This window comes from Poecilia reticulata, chromosome 3 (genome assembly GCF_904066995.2).
Source record: "Poecilia reticulata chromosome 3, P_reticulata-male-v2, whole genome shotgun sequence".
NCBI classification, from domain to species: Eukaryota; Metazoa; Chordata; class Actinopteri; order Cyprinodontiformes; family Poeciliidae; genus Poecilia; species Poecilia reticulata.
Window position 1 is genome coordinate 33,507,409 of NC_088832.1, and position 21,911 is coordinate 33,529,319.

The window sequence follows — 21,911 nt, forward strand, 5'->3', positions numbered from 1 at the left end:
TGAAATCCCATTCTGGTTGGGGAAATCCTATAAAACAAATATTACACTGCAAAAACACAAAATATTACCTAGTATTTCTGTGCAGTTTCTTGTGGAATATCTTAGTACACTTAAAAAGACTAAAATAACTTACAAATAAATTTTAGCAAGAAATATGAGCTTATTTTAAGTAAATAATTCCTTAATATTCGACTGGTTTTGATGGTTTTTAAGTGACGTGTCTCCATTTCGTCACCAGGTGGCGGTAGAGCACTCCTTATGAAGAATTACCATGACAACACGCGTTCAGCTTCGAGGATGCTGGGAGAAAAGAACACGACGTTCTGTGACGTAGCGTGATGACGTTGGAAAGAGAGCGAGCGGGACCCCGGTGCTGCCTTCAGGCGCGGCTCCAAAATCTTAAAGCCGACGCCAACAGGAAACATTTACTGACTTTAGGAATGTAAAAAGGAACCATATAAACTTTTATTATTAAATAAAAGATTGTTGTGATTGTTTAAAATACATTGACGTTTGTATCAAAGGCAAGAAAATAAATGTAAACATTTTTCCTCATTTGTATTATGGTGAAGTTTGCCGTTTTAAGCTGAGTTTGACCCTTAAAACACTTAGTAACTGTTTTTAGCTTATAACTGTTTAATAGGCTGAGGCTGTTTATTATATACAATGTTAGAGAATGGTGAACTGACAATGAGTAATAACGGCTATCTAACATGTAAATATTGTTTTATTAAAGTTGATGCAGAAAGTGAACCTTTTAACGTTACAGCACTGACAGACAGCGGTGTATATGTTTCCCAACTGTGGCTAAAGCTGCTGCTAGCTGGTTTATTCTCCGATTGGAGGCTGTTTATTTCATACACAGTTAGAGAATGGTGGATTAACAATGAGTAATAACAGCTATCTAACATGTAAATACTGTTTTATTAAAGTTGATACAGAAAGTGAACCTTTTAACGTTACAGCACTGACAGACAGCGGTGTAAATGTTTCCCAACTGTGGCTAAAGCTGCTGCTAGCTGGTTTATTCTCCGATTGGAGGCTGGTTCCTTTAAATACAGTTGGAGAATGGTGAATTGACAATGAGTAATAACAGCTATCTAACACTTAAATGTTGTTGTTATTAGCATTACCTTTCATTATATCCTTAATGAGTATTGAGTACCCGTAAAATTTTCAGTCAAAAAATTTCATTTTTTCCTAAACAAATCCAATGTTAAGCTTCCAAAAAAACTTTTTGTATTTGTTTATGGAAGATGTGAGTTCATGCTCTGAAACAAGGACGGGTCTAAGGCAGGAAAAAAAAAACATAATTATATTTTTGTGCTGATAAAAGAGGAAAAATCAGATTTAAAAAGCTGCAGATTCTCAAAGACTTGAGCTGCTTGTAGTTTAAATCTACAAGCAGCTCAACTGGTGGAAATGTTGATGTGGGATGAAAACAACAGAAAACAAAGTGACCTTCACAAACAACAGGCACGTTTACAGCGTCTTTATTTCATGCAGAAAGTGAATCTTTCATTATGCAGCAGGTGACAACATGTTTAACGGAGGCGCAGCCCCACACGAGCACAAGGAACCTGGAGGTTTACAGCAGTGATTTATAAAAATCTGTGCACTGCACAGCATTGGTGATCAGATAAAACAGAGAAAATGCTGAATATAATCCCACCAACATGACAAGCTGCTGCTTTAAACTCTTAAAATCCTCTAAAATCTTCCTGCTTGCTGCAAGTCTCCAAATATACAGACTTTTGTCTAAAAATGGTCACTTCTGTCTCCAGAACGACAACCTGGAAGCCAAAGCATTCAGCTGAGTACATTCATATTAGTGGGATCTAGAAGAAATATTGGACATTCATGTGTAAATATTTTGTCCTTGTTGTGTTTTTTTAACTGAGCATCCTAATATATAGGACGGCGTTTGAAAAGTTGCACAAAAAATATCAAAAGTCAAAAATTAACAACAATTTGAGAACACTGCCCGTCGTAAAATGTTATTTATTCATTTATAAATGTCATTGTTTCAAGCTAAATATTTAGTTTAAAAATTCAATATTCAGGTTCAAACTATTTATTTTAGTTAGCAAGATAAATATTAAGCTTTAAATATTTAATTAGCAAGCCAAAAGGTTTGTTTGAAACTAAATATTTGCAAAATATATTTAGCTTCAAACTAAATTGTTAGCAAGCTATCAAGTTTGAAGCTGGACTTTTTGTTAAATCTTTAGTTTGGAGCTAGATATTTAGCTTGCAAAGTAAATAATTAACTTAAATAGTTTGTTAGCAATTGACCTTAATGCTAAATATTTAAATTAGTGTACCAAATGTTTAGTTTGAAGCTTAACATTTAGCTTGATAACTAAATAGTTAGATTCAAAATAGTTTGCCAAAATATATTTGCATTAAACAAAAAATTTGGCTTCAAACTAAATTGTTCACAAACTATTTAGTTTGAAACTGAATATTTAGTTTGAAGCTAAAAATTCCACTTGCTAAGTAAATATTTAGATTCAAGCTAAATGTACCATGCTAACTGTTCAGTTTGCTAGCTAAATATCTACTTTGAAACTGTGACATTTATAAATTAATAAATATCATGGTGAAAATATGATATTGAATAATAAACCACCTTTAATCGGCTAAATAACACAAATCGTTGCCTCCACTTTTCAGTTGTGTAACTTCACAAACGGCAGCCAAGGCTAATCTGGCTCTCAGTTCTGCCCGAAAAGAAGGACAAAGGTTAGATAAAGTTAAAAAAATATGCCTCATCTGTTTTTTGTTCTCAGTTGGTTATTAAATTTGTGTTTAGCGCTATCGTTTGCATGCTAGGTGTGCAAATCTCAGGCCCCAATTTCCACCATGAAGAAACATCGCAGAAGCACTTAAAAAATCCAAACCAAACCTTTCATTTCTTAAGTTTCCTTATTCTTCATCTCTATGAAAGTTTTGAAGGAAAATAAAGAATAACAGCAACAATTATACTTCATTTATGTAAAATAAAAACAATTAAAGACATTAAATATATTAGTGAGAAGAATAAGGGTTTTAAATAAGTCCTACCATAAAGTAGCACCCAACGAATGAGAATTCAAGCATTTTAATTTATATTATAAAATTATGTGAAGAGATTTTTCTCGCTTTTAAAAACTTTAATTAATTTTATTTGTTTTTTCCGCTCACTGGTGAATTCCTGCTGCTCCTGTGTTTTATTCTGTTCCTGGCTTTTACTGCAGAGAAGAAGAAAAAAAATCATAACAAACAAGAAATACTTCAATAAGTGTGTAAAACACATTACAGGGCTTCTGCTCACCATCTGTGCACTCCACTTTGGGTTTCTCCCAGGTCCCGTCCGCTTGGCACCGGACCACAGGTAGATGGCGCTGTCTAAATCCTGGGTTGCACTGATAACGAATGATGGAGTTGACGGGATACTCCGACTTCCGGTTTCCAAACATGCGTGTGTTTTTCACCACAGGCGGAGCGCCGCAAAACACTGCAGGCAACAGACAACGAACAACCACCTGAGTCACTGATTCCTGTAAAAATGTAACTTTACTGGTAGGAAAACGAGGCGATATGGGGTCCCAGCCACCAGGGGGCGCCAGAGCTGATGTTCAGCATCATCTCAGGAAAATGTAAATTTCTTTCTTGTCTTTATGCGTTTTCTCAAATCTACGACGGTTTGCCAAGACTATTGTAAACAGAACAACAAAAAGAGTCAAAAATATTCTAGAAAAACGTGTACAATTCAGAGTTTAAAATGACAAAAATTTGTAAGAATTTTTTTTACTGAGATTAGATTCAGAAATTTTCTAGAAAAAAAGGTTTTTTCAGGGAAATTTTTGATATTTCAAACTCTAAATTTAGTTTCAAATGTCAATGTTTAGCTTTTTTTCAAGAAAATGTATCAGATTAATATAAAAATGTATAAGTTTTCTACCATATCTTAAATTTTCAAACTCAGAACTTTTCAAGTTTTCAAAAAAAAAGAAATTAATTTAAAAGTTACTAGTTTGTTTTAGCACAATTTTGATCTTAGAAACTCAGAACTTTTCAAGTTTTCTATAAAAAATTATAGAATTAATCTCAAAAATAAAAACATTTTCGTTTTTTTCTTGCAAATTTTCAATTTCCTGAACGTAGAATTTTCCAAGTTTGTTCTAGAAACTTTCTTTGCCTAATTTAAATATTTTTACAGTATTGTTTCCTGTCTGCAGGAGCCCTAAAACGCCGTCATATTCATCAAATCAGGCCTCACCACTAAATGAAAGTTATGACTTTTGCCCACTTATTCAAATTTTACATTTATGCAGACAGTTTAGAAAGTGATGATGGTTTTTGTAACAAAAAGTAAATACTATTTAATTTTTGTTACAGTAATCTCTATTACATATGGAGATGAAAGCAGAGAAGAAATGAATTTCCTCTTCGCCTTAGAAAGCTGCAGTAACTTTGTTGTTTTGTGCTCTTTGCGACCCCTGGTGGCCAGAATCAGGTACTGCTCTGAGCTCTGTGCAGCGGCCCGGATCAGATGCGGTTCGGTGGACTCACGTACCGGGTCCTTTCTTGCAGGTAAACGGCAGGTGGTAGTCGCAGGGAACGTCGTTCCACTTTCCGTTCTCATGCCAGATCAAAACCACGCAGTCCTCTGCTGAGTTCAGGTAATTATCTGGCTGGTTCAGCTTCCAGTTCTCATATTGCTAAAAAATTAAAATAAGTAAATAAAAAAGGAGGGCACAAAATTTGGAAACTTATTCGTCTTTGATATTATGAACCAAGTAATTTGGAATTAACAGAATAAGAGAATTAAACCTGATTTTCCAATAGTTTTATATTTTCTAATCTTTTTACATGCATCTTTTATTTTCATATGTTCAGTTGATTTGTTTGACTAATTCTTTTTTTTTGGGGGGGGGGGCGTCTTTGTGTTTTATTTTTATATATTTTTAGGTCATTCTATTATGTGGATTTTCTTATTACTTTCCATTTAAGCTTGTATTGTCACTTTGTAGCATCTCTTTTGCATTAGCAGCCATTCTGAATTTTATTTTTGGTCAAAAATGAACAGGAATATTTGGTTCATCCTGCCTCTCGCCCAGATCGTCTGCTGTAGAGGCTGTAGAGGCACCAACAACTCCGGACCCCGCTGAGGACCAAGGCTGTTAGAAAATGGATGGATTTTGGTTCGTTTAGTCAGAGAAATTTTATATAAGTTTTATTTTCATCATGTTTTTCATATGTTTATATATGTCAGAGGTCCAAACTAAATATTAATTTCACAAGCTAAATATTTTGTCCACAAACAAAAAAAAATTAGTTTTCAAATTTAATACTTTGCTAGGAAGCTTAAAAACTAAATATATAGAAAACAAAATACTTTGAGTTCAATATTTACATTGTGAACTAAATATTTAACTTGCAAATTTCATATTTTGCTAGGAATCTAAATATTTACTTTCTTCGCACATTAATATCTGACATATCTGTCTTTATAGGCTTGTTCTGCCTTGTGGTTGGTTAAACAATTATTTCCAGTAAATTTGAATTATTTTACTTCTTTATTTCCACGTTTATAAAATAAAAGTAGTTTGTTCCTAATACGAATTGTCTGAAAAGCTAAACTAAACCCTGAGCTCACCAGTGGAGATCCGTCCGTCCACTGGAAATCGCTCTGCACCGTCTTGTCGTTCAGGCCGATCCACTGGTAGTCCTGTGCGTTAGCTGTGAAAAACAAACGCACTCGGATCATTTTCATTCCCTCTCACATCCCCAAACTGATCCAGACGAGTCGCTCACCGCTGACAAACTGCTGCTCCTCTGGCGTGATGATGCTGACCAGGTGAGCGTTCAGGTGCCGACAGCGTTGCTCCGCCTCCAGCCACTCCGCCCTGTCAGAGACGTGCAGGTAGCAGTTTCCCTGAAACTTCGTCCAGCCGTCTTCACATCGCTGCTCCTCTGCAGCCGCGAAACACAGGAAGCCATGAAGCAGGACGTAAAGCCTCCGTTGGTCTTTTACAACTTTAAGCAAGAGTCTTTCAATGTAAGAATCTTTTGCTGGTATCAAATTATTTCACATTTGTGTGAAAATGTGTTCTTGTGTACTAAAATGCAAAAACCCCATCCAAATAATTTACTGTTTTTGTTGATAAAACTTTATTTGATCTGTTGCTACATCTGAATTACTTTCTTTCTGTAATTTGATTTTAAAAAATTATCAATTAAACTATTTTTGCATTTAATATCTTAAAAGATTAAACTGTTTGGACAGTATTGGTTTTATTTCCATACAATAAAACACACATTTCTCTGAGAAATTAGTCATTAATTTATACTAGCCCTACAAACCCACAAATCATGATAAGCCTGGAGACAAACGTCCAGCTAACTGAGGAGCTCTGAACAGCCAAACCCTAAACACAAATGTCAAACCTTATTCAACTGAAATTTTACCAAACAGCCAAGTAAATTTCACAATTTATCTGCAAAAGTGTTCTCAGGGGAAAATAGATGTGCTAATTTTGTACTAGCAAAAGCGCTAAACAAGAAAGTAGCGCCTGTCGCATGACCAGAAGTATGCCTGGACGCCACATCCTACTACCAGGTAACATACTGAATCCAAAACACTCACCTCTTCACATAAAATCAGATGCGTTCAAAGTTTTTGTAATTTTACTGAAAATGAAGTAAAATCACAAAGATAAAGATAAAGACGACTCCAAACAGCGTTGACTCTACTCTGAGAACCGCACCACGCGGTTTCCCAGGTTTACCCTCCAGTAGTTGTTTTTGACTGGTCCTTGTTAGTATTTATTAGCTGAAGCTGATCTCGTACCGATCTCACAGCGTTCCCCTCCGTAGCTGGGCAGGCATAAGCATTTGAAAGAGTCTGCACTCTCCACACAGGTGGCTCCGTTGGAACAAGGGTTGGGGTGGCACACTTCTGCCTCTGGAAAACACGGTGGGCAGTTGACACTACGGCTTAAGTGGGAGTCGAGGGCGAAGATGCACTAACAGGCTGAGATAATTGGAGATGTGATAAACGACAACCACACCTTCAATAAAGACTGTGAACATTGTAGATGCTGCAACTTCAGATCCAAAGTATTGCAAATTCCAGTACTTTAATATTTTTCTCCAAATTAAAGAGGTTGAAATTTGAATCTGTTCTTAGTTGCAGCAGATTAGTCGTCAAGTCCAGTTGGACGAAGAAGTTCAAGAATGCGAGCATAAATTTAAAGTGGCAGAGCAAAGGCAGTGCAGACATGCAGAGCAGACCAAAAAACAACATAGATGTACACGGAGGGGGAGCATCACCAGAGCAGAGCTGATGCATGTTTGACAAACACTCTGCATAAAAACGTAAAAACAACACATGAAAACGCAAGTTTGATGCAAATCACACCAGGACAAGACAACGATGAGGTTGGTGGGGAGTGCAGTGACACAGTCCCTTACAGTCAGGCGTGCACAAACAATACAAAACATGCTAACAACAAACGTACACATTCATTTATGAATAAAGCCACCAAAACGACAGAAAACTGAGAAGAGGAGAATAAATGGAAAGCTTACCAAAGCAGAAAGCAACTCCTTCCTCTACTGTGCATGAAGCATTGCCACAAGGATTTGGTTCACATGGGTTGGAAGCTTCAAAGATAGAAAAGATCAGTCAAGAATTGTTTTTTGATTAGATGTGTCACCATACCTTAAGGGTGTATTCTCAGTCATTTAAGACATAATGGTCTTAAGAGTTAAAAATGAAGGCAACTGAACTTATGCTATGTTGGAGATTGTCATCAAAGGCACTTGAAGACGTTTTGTTACCCATCCAAGGGACCTGAAATTGTGTCATCTCTCATCTCTTGAGAGTTCTTTTATCTTGAAGACATTTCATCTTCAAAGTAACAAAATAGACCCAGTTGCCTTCATTTAACTCTCAAGACTAGCCAACCATTTTGTCGCTTCCTGTTTGGAGGTAGTTTGTTTTAATCAATCTAAACACCTGAGGTGCTAGAACACCCTTGTGTTCTAGCACCTCAGGTGCTGATAATATAATATGCATGTTTAAGAAAATCATCATTTCTCAAGCTGAACCTTCTCTGTAGTGGACACGAAATGATTGTTACCAAGTTCCACCCCAAAAAGTCCGGAATGAACCAATGAAAAAACAACTGTTGAAAAAGGCAAAATGACAAACATGTAGAGAGAAGCAGAAGAGGTGAGGATGACCTACCTTCTAGGACAGCTGGTGTTTGTACAACAGCAGGTTTGACTTCTGCAGAAGGAGCTGCTAATCCTGCCGGGATAACTGCTGGTCCTGGAGAAACATAAACTCTGGAGTTGTGTGTCAGTTCAGTTCCATGAATATCTTGCTCTGTTCTTATGGTGGGTTCTGTTAGTGCTGGGTTAACTGATGGAGCGGGTAGGACCACCACCAGTGGATCAGAAAAATCTCCAGAAGAAGAAACCCCCGACATGGAGGTGTGATCCTCAGATAAGTCCTTGTTTCCATCACCGGAGTAGAAACCATTGTTGCCACTTTCTTCTCCACTGTACTCCACTGAGTTTTCTCCCGGCTCCAGAGGGACCTTATCATCTCCAGGTATTTCTGTCATTAGACCTTGAGTGAAAAATATAGCACTGCCCTCTTCCTCGCCTTTGGTTGTTGATGTTTCAGATTTAGAGACACCAGATCCAGATACTCCAGCTCTAGAATCAAAACTGCAACTTGAGATTCTAAATCCAGATATCTGCCCCCCACTTTCTGGTCCAGAGCTGTAGAATAAACCCCCAGTAGCTTCCTCGTGTTCTCCAGAAGGTGACCCAATAAGCTTAGTGAAGCCTGAACCAGTAAAAGTCACACCAGTAAGAGACTCAGAGTCACTTCCAGAGGTTGACCCACTGGAAATCCCAGATCCATAAAAGTTTCCAGAACCACTGAAATCTAATGAACCTCCATCAAGGTTGTACTCTTTCTTTGCATCAATCACTTCGTCATCTGTTATCAAGATCGGAGCATCTCCACTTCCAGAAATGTCTCCAGATCGTCCACTTCCAGATGAAGATCCAGATAGAAAACCACTAAAACCTGACACCTCCTGGACAAAGATAGGACCCGTGCCAGTGAGATGTCCAGCATCCTTTTCAATGGAGTGAAATCCAGATCCAGACCCGGACATATCTCCACTTCCACTGAGTTCCACAGAATCAGCTGCAGACAAAGGGAATATAAGAACGTCTGTGCTTCCTTCTCCAGCCTCTTGAGGTTCTCCTGACATTGAGCCCTCTACTGCTGCAATGCAGGGTCCAGAGAAAACAACTCCGAGTCCTGACCCCGAACCAGATGCATGGTCCAAACCGGATCCTTCACTGGACAGCACCGTCTCTGTATACCCGTCTTGGTCTCCAAAGGTGATTTTGCTTCCAGAACCAGATATATCTCCAGAAGTAACCTGGTCTCCAGAACCAGACTGACCTCCATAGGTGATACAGTCTTCAGATCCAGACTGATCTCCAGATCCAGACTGATATCCAGATCCAGACTGATGTCCAGATCCAGACTGATCTCCAGATCCAGACTGATGTCCAGATCCAGACTGATGTCCAGAGGTAACCTGGTCTCCAGATCCAGACTGATATCCAGATCCAGACTGGTGTCCAGATCCAGACTGATATCCAGATCCAGACTGATATCCAGATCCAGACTGATGTCCAGAGGTAACCTGGTCTCCAGATCCAGACTGATATCCAGATCCAGACTGGTGTCCAGATCCAGACTGATATCCAGCTCCAGACTGATGTCCAGATCCAGACTGATGTCCAGATCCAGACTGATGTCTAGAGGTAACCTTGTCTCCAGATCCAGACTGATGTCCAGATCCAGACTGACCTCCAGAGGTCACCTGGTGTCCAGTGTTAACTTGTACTCCAGCGTTATCTCCTGCAGAGCCTGAATCAAAGTCTCCTGAACCAGAGCCAGAACTTGAAATCTCCACAGGAATGGGAGGAACGACGAAGAAACCATCTAAAACAAGATGTGAGCAAACATTTTAACATTCATGGATAAAACTCCCAAAATCGACCTATTATTTGAACTTACCAGGCCTTAATAAGTCAGTATCCGATGTCTGGTTAGGTAGGGCCTTCTGGATGTCTGTGATGTTCAGTTCAGTTTCATTTGATTCAGACAGAAAGCCAACTGCAATGATAAATCAGTAAAAGAAAATAATGAATCTCCCACTTTAATAAATATTGAGCCAAAACAAGTCGATGTCTACCTCTTGTACAGTATGCATCAAATCTGGCATCAGGTTCAGGGTAGTGTGTTTGGTTTGGAGGAGAGTACAAAGTGTGCACCCCTGATTTCTCTCCTCCACACCCAGGACGGGGGTTGTTGACGGGATAGCGAACGCTGCGGTCCAGTAGCCAGCCTGCTCGGCACTTGTCCAAGCCCAGTTTCCAGGCTGCATAGAGCTCTCCAGTGGAGGCCAGAACCGCACTGTGGTTTTCACAGGCAGAAGCAGCCTCGTCGTAGGTGAAACCCTCAGCAGATCCCACATGAAAAACCTCTCCTGTGCAGTGAAAACCTTTGGTTATACAACCTGCTTGGAATTAAAACTTACCAGGTAAGACTGACATTAGTCACCATTGATGCCCTCGGTGTAGCAGTAAACATCGTATCTCTCCTCTGCTGGTCTGAGGCCATACGTCCAAACTCCAGGTTGATCTCCAAGACCTCCAGCACATTTTTCTTGAGGAAACACAATAGAATACCTGTACAGAAGCAAATAACATTTTAGAAAATATTTGCTTCTAGAGCAGGGGTCACCAACTCCAGTCCTCGAGGGCTACTGTCCTGCAACTTTTAGATGTGTCTCTGCTCAAACACACCTGGATCAAATAAACTGCTCATTTCCAGCCTATTGCAGAGAGGAATGAATGCTGGTGAGGAAATTCAGACATTCTGGAGCAGAGGGGAATCTAAAAGTTGCAGGATGGTAGCCCTTGAGGACTGGAGTTGGTGACCCCTGTTCTAGAGATTTGAAAACCTACTTTTGGGATTTACCTCACAGTCTGGTCCAGAAGCCAACCTGCATCACATTGGTGATATCCATCCTTGTATGCTTGCTGCAGCTGCTGCGGTGTGGCCATGGAGCCTCTGACACCCTGGCAGGCCAACTGAGCCTCAACGAATGTGAGAGCATAACGGCCAGTGGGTGAGCGGTAATGGAAGACCACGCCTACAGTTTAAAGGAAGAAGAAGCTAGTCACCAGTTTCCTCACTATATCTCTAACATATCTCCCAGGCAGCCCGACCTTAGTGATATTTCAAACCATTGGTCTTCCTGACCAAGGGTGAGCAGTGCTAACTAAAACGCTACTGGCACAAACTCCAAAGCTTAAATGCTGTACCAACACAGTATTTAGTGGGAGCTAATGTTAAGGCACTAAATTCAATCAGGTTGATATCCATCATGTGACATTGGCACAACATGTAGCTACTACAACACAGAGTATCATCATCAAAAGGGTCAAATTAGTGGTGGGATGTCGATCCTATCGCTGGAGCTTCAGAAAGTGATTCTTTGGAACAGAAGTTTCACTCATGGTTTCAGCTTTGTAATTGTTGAGTATTGCTATCTCTGGTTCTGATTTTGCTAAATTGATATCAGCAGATTTTACACTCTTGTCTGTAGAACTACAAGCTGTAGTTCAAACTCCCGCTTTGTTTGTCTCTCTTGTTGTGTCCTTGGGCAAGATACTTATCTGCTGCTGATTGGAAGAGGTCCTGGTGGTGCAGGTGCATGGCACTGTCACTTCTGTCAGACTGCCCAGGGCAGCTGTGGCTACAATGTAGCTCCCCACCATCAGCATGTGAATGAGTGAATGACTGAAAGTATGACTGTGGGGTCCTCTCAACTTGATAAAGTGCAAAAGACCATTTTCAACCGCTGCTTATAGTTTCTGAAGTTCTTATATATTTGTTTCTTTACACTCTGTCTGATTTATCTCTCAGTTTGTTTTCTTATGTTATTGCACCAGATATTAAACCCTTTAGAAAGAATGTTAATCATTCTTGGACCACTTTAAAGGAAATGTAGGAAAGCCTGGGTGTTGGGAAGGAAAGAGCTAGTCTGGATGCAGCTGTTATCCAAGAGTCAACAGTTTGATTGCTGACCTGCTGGAGAGATGATAGAGGTTTTGCTGGGCTCCCTTTGTAAAGCCGACTGGCTTGTGACGGCCTCAATAAGGTCAAAGGTGAAATCTGTAAAGTTTGTTGGCTGAGGAAGTGGCAGCTTTCTGGGGTTCTCGCTGTTGGTGAAGCTCAGATCTAATGGCTGCTGGGTCTCCACCTCTCCAATTGCTTCGCTCTCTGTGGTTGTCTTGCTGAAGAACACCTCTGGACTCTCCGTCACCGTGGTAACAATCACAACACCACTCCCCTCGTCTGTGCCTGAGCCCTCATCATCAGGGGAATCTGAAGATAACAGGGGAAAACAAAAAGGAACCAAACAGGAAAAAATCAGGCAGGATTTCAGAACAATCTCAATAAAAATCCTATTAAACACATTGGCTGAAAGTTACAAAGCATTTCAAAGCAGCCAAACAGCTCTTGCTGCACAGAACAGTAAGTTTTAATATAGTTATCTATCACCCAAATATCTGTCAGCTTCAGTAGAGGCCAAGCATTATTGGCAATAATCCCAGAGGCATGTTGTTGTTACACTACACCAGATGGATGCCAGAGCTCTCTCCAGGGCCTGTCTGCTTTAAAATTAGAGCAGCTGAGCTCATGTAGTTTTGAATTTGTGTCATGGTGTTGGGTTAAAGACACAATCTTCACCACTGCAAACACAGTTCTGATAACTGGTGCTTGTTTTACCCATGTTTGGTAAATCAGCCGGTTTCCATTCCAGGCAGTGACGCATGTGAAGCCAAATAGGTTATTTTAACCTTTGCTTCCTGACTCTTTCTGTGAGAAGCAGTTGCTCTGAAATGGAAATATTCATCAACGTAAATCTAGGCTAACATCTAACCAAATGTGCATAAACAAAAAGTGTAACTGTGAAGGGAGTTTGGGAACCAAGTCTTTGTGTATGACTTCATCAGTTTCTCACCAATGTGGAGAAATGATCTTCTTTACAGCATTGATTTAGTTCAATGAAGTTTGCAGATATTCATTTCTGCAAAGTCTAGTTGATGGTTGATGTCTGGACATTGACTGAACTACTGCAACAACTGATATGTAATGAAGATTTGAGGCCGTGTTTGGACTCATGCTCCTGTTGAGGCTCCAGTCTGTACCAAGTTTTGGCTGTTAGACCAATGGACTCACATTTAACTCTACAATACTTTGGTATGTAGACTAGTTCATGAGTCAGTGACTGAAGGAGAGATCTACTAACAACCTTACTTTCGTTTCATCTGTCCCCAGGATTGTGTAGATATAACTTTGCAAACCCTTTTAATTTTTAGAATCCCTTCCAAGCGAAGGGATCCAAAATGTCTCAGGCACAATTTCACCAACTGCCAAAGTTCCCTTGATAAGGTCAAAGGATTGGTGAGATGAAGGCTCCAGCAACACCCGAATGACTAGAAAACAGCTTTATTAACGTACCAATACAACATTTCCTAAGAAATGAGAAGGACTATGGGAAGTGATTTGTATATCTCTGGTCCAAACACAGCCATAATTCAGCCACCAAAACTTCCACTAATACTGATGCACATCCAATACAGCAGAAACATTGGTTTAAAGACACAAGTCCAAGGCAAAGATTCATTGAACCACTACAATCTATAAAAAGACACAACGTAAGTTTCAACTACCAAAGATGAAGGTTACAAGCTGAAACATGTTAGTCTGTAAATAAAGTAGTTGCCTAGTCCTTCTAGAATGACTGGGGTCTTCATTTCCAAACATTCAACCTGGGGCCTGAAGAGTCTTGGAAGCAGTTGTTGGGGATTTATAATTTATCTTAGCATTGCGCAGCCAGACATTGGAGCAAATCTGTTGGTACATTCACTTGTAGGAAGATTGGTAGCTGTCTTCAATGTTTGTTCATCTTTCTCATCTTAAACAGAGGAACATCTAACACTCAGGGAATGGCCTTAAGCCTTTTCTAGATGGATGGGTACCAGCAGTTGCTTCTCTAAGGTCTCTAAGGTCATTGCTTCAGATCAGCAATGTCTTTAACCTACTGCTTTATAGGCATGCTATTCAACTGTATCTGATTATCATTGTCTGGATACGGTTTTCCATCTTGTGAAAACAGGAAGAGCATTCCTTTTTCTCACAAATTTCACAAATTTGGATATGTTTTGTTACAGAAATGACAATGAAAAGTCTGTGTTGTGTTTTTGTGTACATGAAGGCATCCCTATGTAATAAGCATTGCTGTATGCTGTATCCTCTTTGTATAAGAATTATTATTCCAAAGTAACAATGATTTCAATAGATCCATCTTGTGAGGGTCTTGGTCTACCTGTGTAACAGAAGGCATCATATTGGGAGTCAGGAAGTGGGTATCCTGTTTGGTTTGTGTGGAGATAAACTGTTCGCACCCCAAGCAGACCCCCTCCACATTGTGGCCGTCGAACATTGATGGGGTAGCGGACACTCCCATCTCTCAGCCAGCCGGCGTTGCAGACGTCCATACCCCCCTGCCATGCAAGGTACAGCTGACCTGTGGTGGCTAACTGAGCTCCCTGGTAGGAACACGTCAGCACCGCCTCAGAGAAGGTGAACTTCCCTGCAGAGGTGCTGTGGAAAACTCTGCCTGTTCCAGAAAAGGAAGTTTTGTTTGAGAAGCTGTTGGGAAAAAATTCCAATAAACTACATGGACCATGACTATGTACCTGGCATCCTATCTGCAAAGCAGTAAACATCGTATGTCTCATTGAGATCTCTCACGCCATACGTCCTGACCCCAGGGAGTTCCTCTTTGTCGCCATAGCAGTTCATCCGAGACTCGTGGATTGGGTACCTGTAGTTGGACAAAAAAATGACTTCATACTTGTTGCTCAACATTTCAAAAGTTTTATCTTCATATATATAAACCTTTCAAGAAAAGGTTTATATGTTATTTGCTGTAGATTCTGATTTTCAGATAGGCTCAAATTAGTTTATTTTTTTGCAAACGACTCAATTCTGTGTCTTTTGAGTCTGGCAAATGTGATAAAATACTAACAAAATGTGTCAGAACATCCCAGATTTGGATAAAACAGCAACGGTTGCTAGTTGCTTGACTAACTCACCGCACTGTTTGATCAGACAACCAGCCAGCGTCGCACTGGTGGAAACCATCTTCAAACGCTGCTTGAAGCTGCTCTGGAGAAGCAATGACTGCAGTGTTCTGGGCACAAGCTGCCTTCGCTTTCTCAAAAGTCAAGGTGTAGCGACCCATAAAGGGCCGGTAGTGGAACACGATACCTAAAACAGCCAAGGCAGGGTAAATACATATTGTACAGCATCATTCATACAAGGAAACTCTAAATGCATTAACAGTAAAAACAATGTAAGCTTTTTGTTCTAATTTGAAGAAGTCATCAGTTTCTGCTTATCTCAGATGTTGTCGGAGAGAAGAGCTGAGGAATATAGAAACTAAAAGCTGCCTCCCTTTGTTTAGTTCTGGCCCTGGGCACATGAGCAAGCTGTTCTCTGAGAAGCATGTCTGATAAATAAAAAAGAAACTTCAGGTGTACTCAGTCCAAGACCAACACACAAGCAGGAGGCCAGTGGAGGGATTTATGGTTGCTATATACTTATTCTTTAAGGGGAATTATGATTGACTTGATTAAATTTGAGTACCTTGAACAAGGACGTGCACAATGTCATAGGCATCCTCAATGCCAATCTGAACTTCACAGCGATACACTCCTGTGTCACTGGAACGTAGCTCCGATATTTTGATACTGGCGTCTGTTGGAGTCTGGGGGTAGCTCTGCAGCTGAACTCTGTCCAGATAACTTTCACTGATGCGGACCTGTCCTTCCAAAGCCACAAGGATGGTAGTTGCCTTTTCCTTTGTGACGTAGCTCCATTTGATACGGTGGGAAAGGGGGACGACGGGGGGAGAACCAGGATCTTCAACAGAGTGGTCCTACAAATGGACAAATAGGGTTTTACTTGATATGAAACAAGATAATCCAAGATTGGGGTAGAGAGTGTAGCCCAACATGGCCATTATAGGTTCAAGTTCTGGCCCAATGACCTCTTGGGCTGCTTTCCTGGCTGACCACTGTCCAAGAGCCAGTACAACTTTTAAAAAAGAAATACAATCAAAGTCTGTACTAACTCTTCATCCAGTGTCTTCTTCTTATCTATGATCAAGTCAAAGCGGCACATTCTCAAAGAAAACTGAGTCATCCAATTTCTTCAGTGATAGTCATTCTGGGAGATCCCCAAAATGAGTGGGGACCCCAGTCATCAATTACCTTTAAACTCTACTGGTCCGCCAGAATGACCAGGCAGGATGCACAGTTCCTCTGGCAAGTTCTAGTTCTGAACTATAAACAACCATCCTACAGTGCAAAGAGAGAAGAGCCGAGCAAAACAAGATGGCTGCAGATGTTAATTCAACATTTGAAAGCGTGGCTAACACGCTTTGAACAGCTTCGCTCCCTTCCTCCGCTGCCATTGCTCAAACTACAGGTATGATTCTAAAGCAGCGCAGAACATCGACGTCATATTTCAAAACTCAGATGTGAAATCGTATATGAAGGCAACAGCCACGCTAACATGCACTGAATAGTCTTTAAAGCAGATTAAAATCCAAAAACGACAAAGATTGAAATGTGACCTGAAAGTAGCACGGTAGTAGCAGAGTTTCTCCCAGCAGAGGGCGCTGTAAGCCCTGCAGAGGAATGCTCACCGTCAGAATATCCTCTGGATCTGTCCCAGAACCACAAAAGAGACAGAAAAATTCACGTGGAATGTCTTAAATGTGAAAATAAATATGAAAGTAAAAACACAGAAACACTTACCCATGAAGGATCTCTGCTCATAAAGATAGTCAAATGTTGCAGAGATACTTAAACATAAAGACAGGAGCACGGTCCACTTTAACATATTTTACCTTAAAAGGTTGGAAAGAAAAGAATATCTTATTACGTATTACAATAATTAATGTCACTAACAAAAAATAAATATTTTTCTAAATCAGTTTCTTTCAATAAAAAACGTATGAAACTAACAGAAACTGCAGGTGAGTGTTTGTGTCTGGTGACTTTTTGGTTAAAACGTGTTTATTTGTCTTTCAGTGGGCAGAGAATCCAGAAAATTTACTCAAGAGTAGAAATACTTCATAATAAAAGTACTCAAACTTAAAAAGTACAGTGCAGTAAAAATACTCCTAAAAGTAAAAGTTTTTTAAAAAGTTACTCCAGTAATTGTTACTACTACCCAACTCTGGATTTCACTTAGTTTTCTTCTGTGAGATCAACATTTTCTGCCACTTCGCATGACTTCAGCTGTCCAGATGATTTAAATGTAACTTTTTTTTTTGTATCGGCAGTGACGTCGGGGTGAAAACGCCTCCTTTGGACCGGATGTGGCGCCTGGACTCGGTGACAGCTCGTTAGAACCGACTCCTCCACACTGCGCTCATTCAAACCGCCGCCGTGACGCTTCGGTTGAGGCGCCGACGTGACGAAAGCGTCAACCGTAGTGACGTCACAGACCTCTGCAAACAGCAGCGTGAATGTTCCACATTCCCCCCCGGGAACATTTCCGTCACGTCCCAACACTGCCCACCTTCAGGCGGCAGGACAGGGAAAGCGTGACACACGCAGGACTTTGATCCTTTAGTGACACCTTTCTCCTCTTGGAGAGCAGGCCTGGTTCGGGGTGAGGCGTTTCATTGATGTCACGTTTGTGCGTCAGCGCTTTCCAGTGCCGCAAACATAAACAGTGTTAAATCCATCCATCCATCCATTTTCTTGCACCCTTTTTCCCTCAGTGGGGTCGGGAGGGTTGCTGGTGCCCATCTCCAGCCAACGTTTCGGGCGAGAGGCGGGGTACACCCTGGACAGGTTGCCAGTCTGTCGCAGGGCAACACAGAGACACACAGGACACACAACCATGCACACACACACTCACACCGGAGAGGCCAATTAACCTGACAGTCATGTTTTTTGGACTGTGGGAGGAAACCGGAGTACCCGGAGAAAACCCACGCATGCACAGGGAGAACATGCAAACTCCATGCAGAAAGACCGGGGCCGGGAATCGAACCCAGAACCTTCTTGCTGCAAGGCAACAGCTCTACCAACTGCGCCACTGTGCAGCCCCCAGTGTTAAATCTGTTTGTTTATATTGAAAAAAATAAATAAATAAAAATGACTAAAACCTGCCACTTTTTCTGCTATTCACCATTTTGTGACTCATTTTAACAGGAAAAAGAAAAAAAAATATTTATATGTGTGAGAATACAAAAAGACTAGTGTTGGTTGTAAAAGTTTTAAAATTAAATAAGTTGTACAATGGGTTGGTCATTGTATATAGAAAAAAAAATACAAAGAAGAGACATTTTCCAGAAAAAAAATCTGAAATTTTGAGACTGAGCTCGGAAATTTTCTTAAAAAAAAAAAAAAAAGGTGGAAATTTCTGAGTTTGAAAAATCAAATATTTTTGACTTTTGAAACTCAGAATATTTCCAAAAGCTAAAGTAAAAATGTCCAAATATTGTATACTAAACGTTTTAGTTTAACCTAACAATTTCTAAGCTTTTTGGAAGAAATTAGTTTTTTCTATTTACAATACAATGGGGTTATTTACAATAACCCCATTGTAGAATTTAAAATTTTACTTTTAAAAAGCTTATTTCTGCCACCTTTACAATAAACATTTCTCTCTTTTTTTATTTCTCATACAGATTAACTAATAACTTGTTCTTTTGTATGTAAGATGAGTCAAGAATTTATAATAGTGTATTAAGTCCATTGATAGAAAAAGATGACAAACTTTTTTTTTGCCAAAACATTTTAAATTTTGGTACAAATATTTTTTAGACTAATCTCAAACATTCTCTGGAAAAATCAAGAATTTTTTTGAGATTCAAAAGCAAAAGAACTGCTAGAAAAAAAACTTGAAAATTTTTCATTAATCTCAGAAATTGTCTAGAAAAAACAAGTACATTTACGATTTTGAAAAGTTGAAGATTTTTGACTTTTTAAACTCAGAAAATTTCCAAAAGTTAAAATAGAAGTTTCCAAGTTTTTTTGTAGAATATTTCTAGAGATTAATATCAAAATTTCTGAGTATTTGGCAGAAATTTACTCTTCCTTTTAATGATTTTTAAGTCTCTGTCATTCAAATCTACTTGTTACTTACGATTTTAATTTTTAATTTTAAAAAAATGTTGTTTCTGCAACATTTATTTCTTTTTATTCTCACACATAAAAATAAATGACCTTTTTTCATTTCCATGTTAAAGATGAAATAAGAACTGAAAAAATATTGAGTTGAAGTCATTTTTAATTTGGTTTTTATAGTTCCAGTCCCACAGGAAGTGACACTGGGACAGTTTTCCTTCAAGGCTTTATTTATTTATTTATTTATTTATTTATTTATTTATTTATTTATTTATTTATTCATGTTTATCTATATTTAGCATTATTTATGGGTATTTTGGGATGTTTTTTTCCGTTACATTACTGCCTCTATTGCAGCTCCTGACTCAAAACAGAAGGAAATAAAATCAATGCCGTGCAAAATGAGACCAAAATAAGTGATTTTTACACTTTTTTCCTGCCATCATGTAACATTTATCGTGTGCAAACCAAAACAAGATCTGAAAAGAATCAAGACATATTTGAGGTGCATTTGGGTAAACTTGTTTTATTTTATTCATTCTGACTTTTTTATGTTTTAGTTAAACCACACAGATATATTTTACTTTGGAGTTGGAAAAAGATTTAAAGTTATTTATTTTGGTCTAATTTTGCTCTGATGATCATGTTTTTATGTCGGTTTGTCTGCAGTAACAACAGAAAGAGGATCAGGCATCAAATCCTTCGTGGTTCTGAAATGATCTGGGTCTGAAGGCTGCAGCATCCACCAGGTCTGCAGCTTTTAGCGCTTTGAGAATCACATGTTGGGTTAAAAGTCCTATTTTCCGTCAGACTGAATTGATTTTTTTGTATTTTGACAGTAAAGGATGAAATATCTTGAATTTGTGAAACCTGGCAAAGAGCTTAAAGATACATGAAATATGTATTTTATCTTAATTAGTCAGACATATTTTGGTCTAACAGTGATTTGCCTAAATGTTTTCATGTCAAAGTTAAACACTGAAAAAGTTGGAACTGAACAGAAAAATGGGTGAAAAAAAGCTGCAAAAATCCACAGAAAGACTTTTGACCAGAAGCACAAAATGCTAAAAATAATGATAATTATTAAAGTTGATTATAACCAAACTAGTTTTTTATTTGCAAACGCAGCAGTTTGGTGCAACTCTTGCTTCAAGTCTGCATATTTCATCCCAGTGAAAAAAGTTTTGTCTTACCTGTTCAGAGATCTCCTGAAGTGGAATGTTTTGTCTCTGCTGTGTTTTTGCTCGGCCGGTCCGTTGGTTGTTGGTTCTGAGTTTAAACAAGAGAACCGGCGGCAGCAGCAGCTCTGGATGCTTGGCTGAACACAGAGGAAAAAGTCCTGGACCGGGTCCGGCTCCCAAACCTCAGAGAGGAGAAACCACAAAGCTGCTCAAACTGAGGCGCTGAAATCAACTTTCACAATAAAAGCTCACAGCCACTGAAATGTTTCTATTAACAATGACAATTAATGAAAATTATTACTATAAAATAAAAACACAAAACAATTAAATTCCCACACGTATGAATGAAATATAATATTAAAAATAACAGGAAGAAAAAGAATATTAATAAAGAATATTAATAATGACTCAATGAATGTCATACAAAATGCCAATAAAGAAGTAAAAACAAACCGTAAAATGATTTCATTTTATGTAAAAATAGTTTCTACTAAGAAAGAGCATAAATAATAAGATTAATAATAATACAGAGGAATAATAAATCACAAATAAAATAGAATGATAAAAGTAAACAATACAAATGGTTGTTTTTAAGTGTAATAATAATAATAATAATAATAATAATAATAATAATAATAATAATAATAATAATAATAAATCAAGTAAAAAAAATTAATTTTGACATTTTGAACTGAATCAACCATATCAGCACCTTTAGGGTTTTTATCTTCATGGTTTCCTCCATTGTTTGATTTTTGTTAAATCTATTATGTTTTAATTATCTGTTATGTTATTTAGCATCTTATTTTCTTTGCTGGCTGCATTTGAGTCATTTCATGACTGTTCACAACACAGAGAAAACAGATTATCTTAGGAAGTGTCTGAAAACCATGTTGTTTTATTTTGAAAGAGTTGGAGGATATTTGCCTTATTTTTAGTTTTTTGTGTGCAGAAAAGCGGTAAAGGGTTTCAGTGATGAGGTTTTGATGGGGAGTTAGTCCGTGTTACATAATCATCTCTTTTCATTTCCAGCAGTTTCTCCTAATTTATAGCTGCTGTTTATTGACTCTAAACAGCAAAGTGACCGAATCAGATTCTGCAGAAATGATAGACGATGATTTGGCCAAAACTCAACCTTTTCAAATATTTAACTATCATTTCTAACTTTTTTTTAACTTACTTTATTTCCCCAAATAGAGAAAAAAGTTCCCAAAAGAGGACACAAAGCTGCTCTTTCAGTCCAGTAGCACTGGCAGGACAGGAAATGGTGATTACAGCAAGTTCATGGGCCTTAAAACTGCGTCGCCGCGGCAACAAATGAACCCTAATTACCCAAAGACTGGAGTTTGTTCAGTTTAAGTGGCATTAAGCGGAGCCAGAGCTTATTTTATCAGCAGGAGCTCATACTGG

The 21,911-nt window shown here is 38.8% G+C and overlaps 1 protein-coding gene across 3 annotated transcripts; it reads right to left on the minus strand.

Annotated features, from left to right (window-relative positions):
• Nucleotides 1–1,477: 1,477 nt before the first annotated feature.
• On the minus strand, nt 1,478–20,829 carry LOC103462965 (aggrecan core protein-like). Of its 3 annotated transcripts, XM_081605525.1 has the most exons (20): nt 20,514–20,829; nt 16,993–17,084; nt 16,809–16,900; nt 15,818–16,109; nt 15,265–15,439; nt 14,866–14,993; nt 14,493–14,786; nt 12,185–12,484; nt 11,072–11,246; nt 10,652–10,779; nt 10,284–10,577; nt 10,106–10,204; nt 8,240–10,030; nt 7,579–7,653; nt 6,839–6,952; nt 5,803–5,961; nt 5,645–5,727; nt 4,562–4,706; nt 3,317–3,499; nt 1,478–3,233 (listed from the first exon to the last, which is right to left on the minus strand). In XM_081605525.1, the coding sequence occupies exons 2-20, from the start codon at nt 17,075–17,077 to the stop codon at nt 3,166–3,168; spliced, it is 4,680 nt and encodes a 1,559-aa protein (XP_081461651.1). In that variant the 5' UTR covers nt 17,078–17,084; nt 20,514–20,829; the 3' UTR covers nt 1,478–3,165. The 3 variants fall into 3 exon arrangements, with proteins under 3 accessions (XP_081461651.1, XP_081461652.1, XP_081461653.1); XM_081605526.1 differs by lacking the exon at nt 6,839–6,952; XM_081605527.1 differs by lacking the exons at nt 16,809–16,900; nt 16,993–17,084; nt 20,514–20,829 and having other exon boundaries at nt 15,265–15,680; nt 15,818–15,906.
• Nucleotides 20,830–21,911: the final 1,082 nt, after the last annotated feature.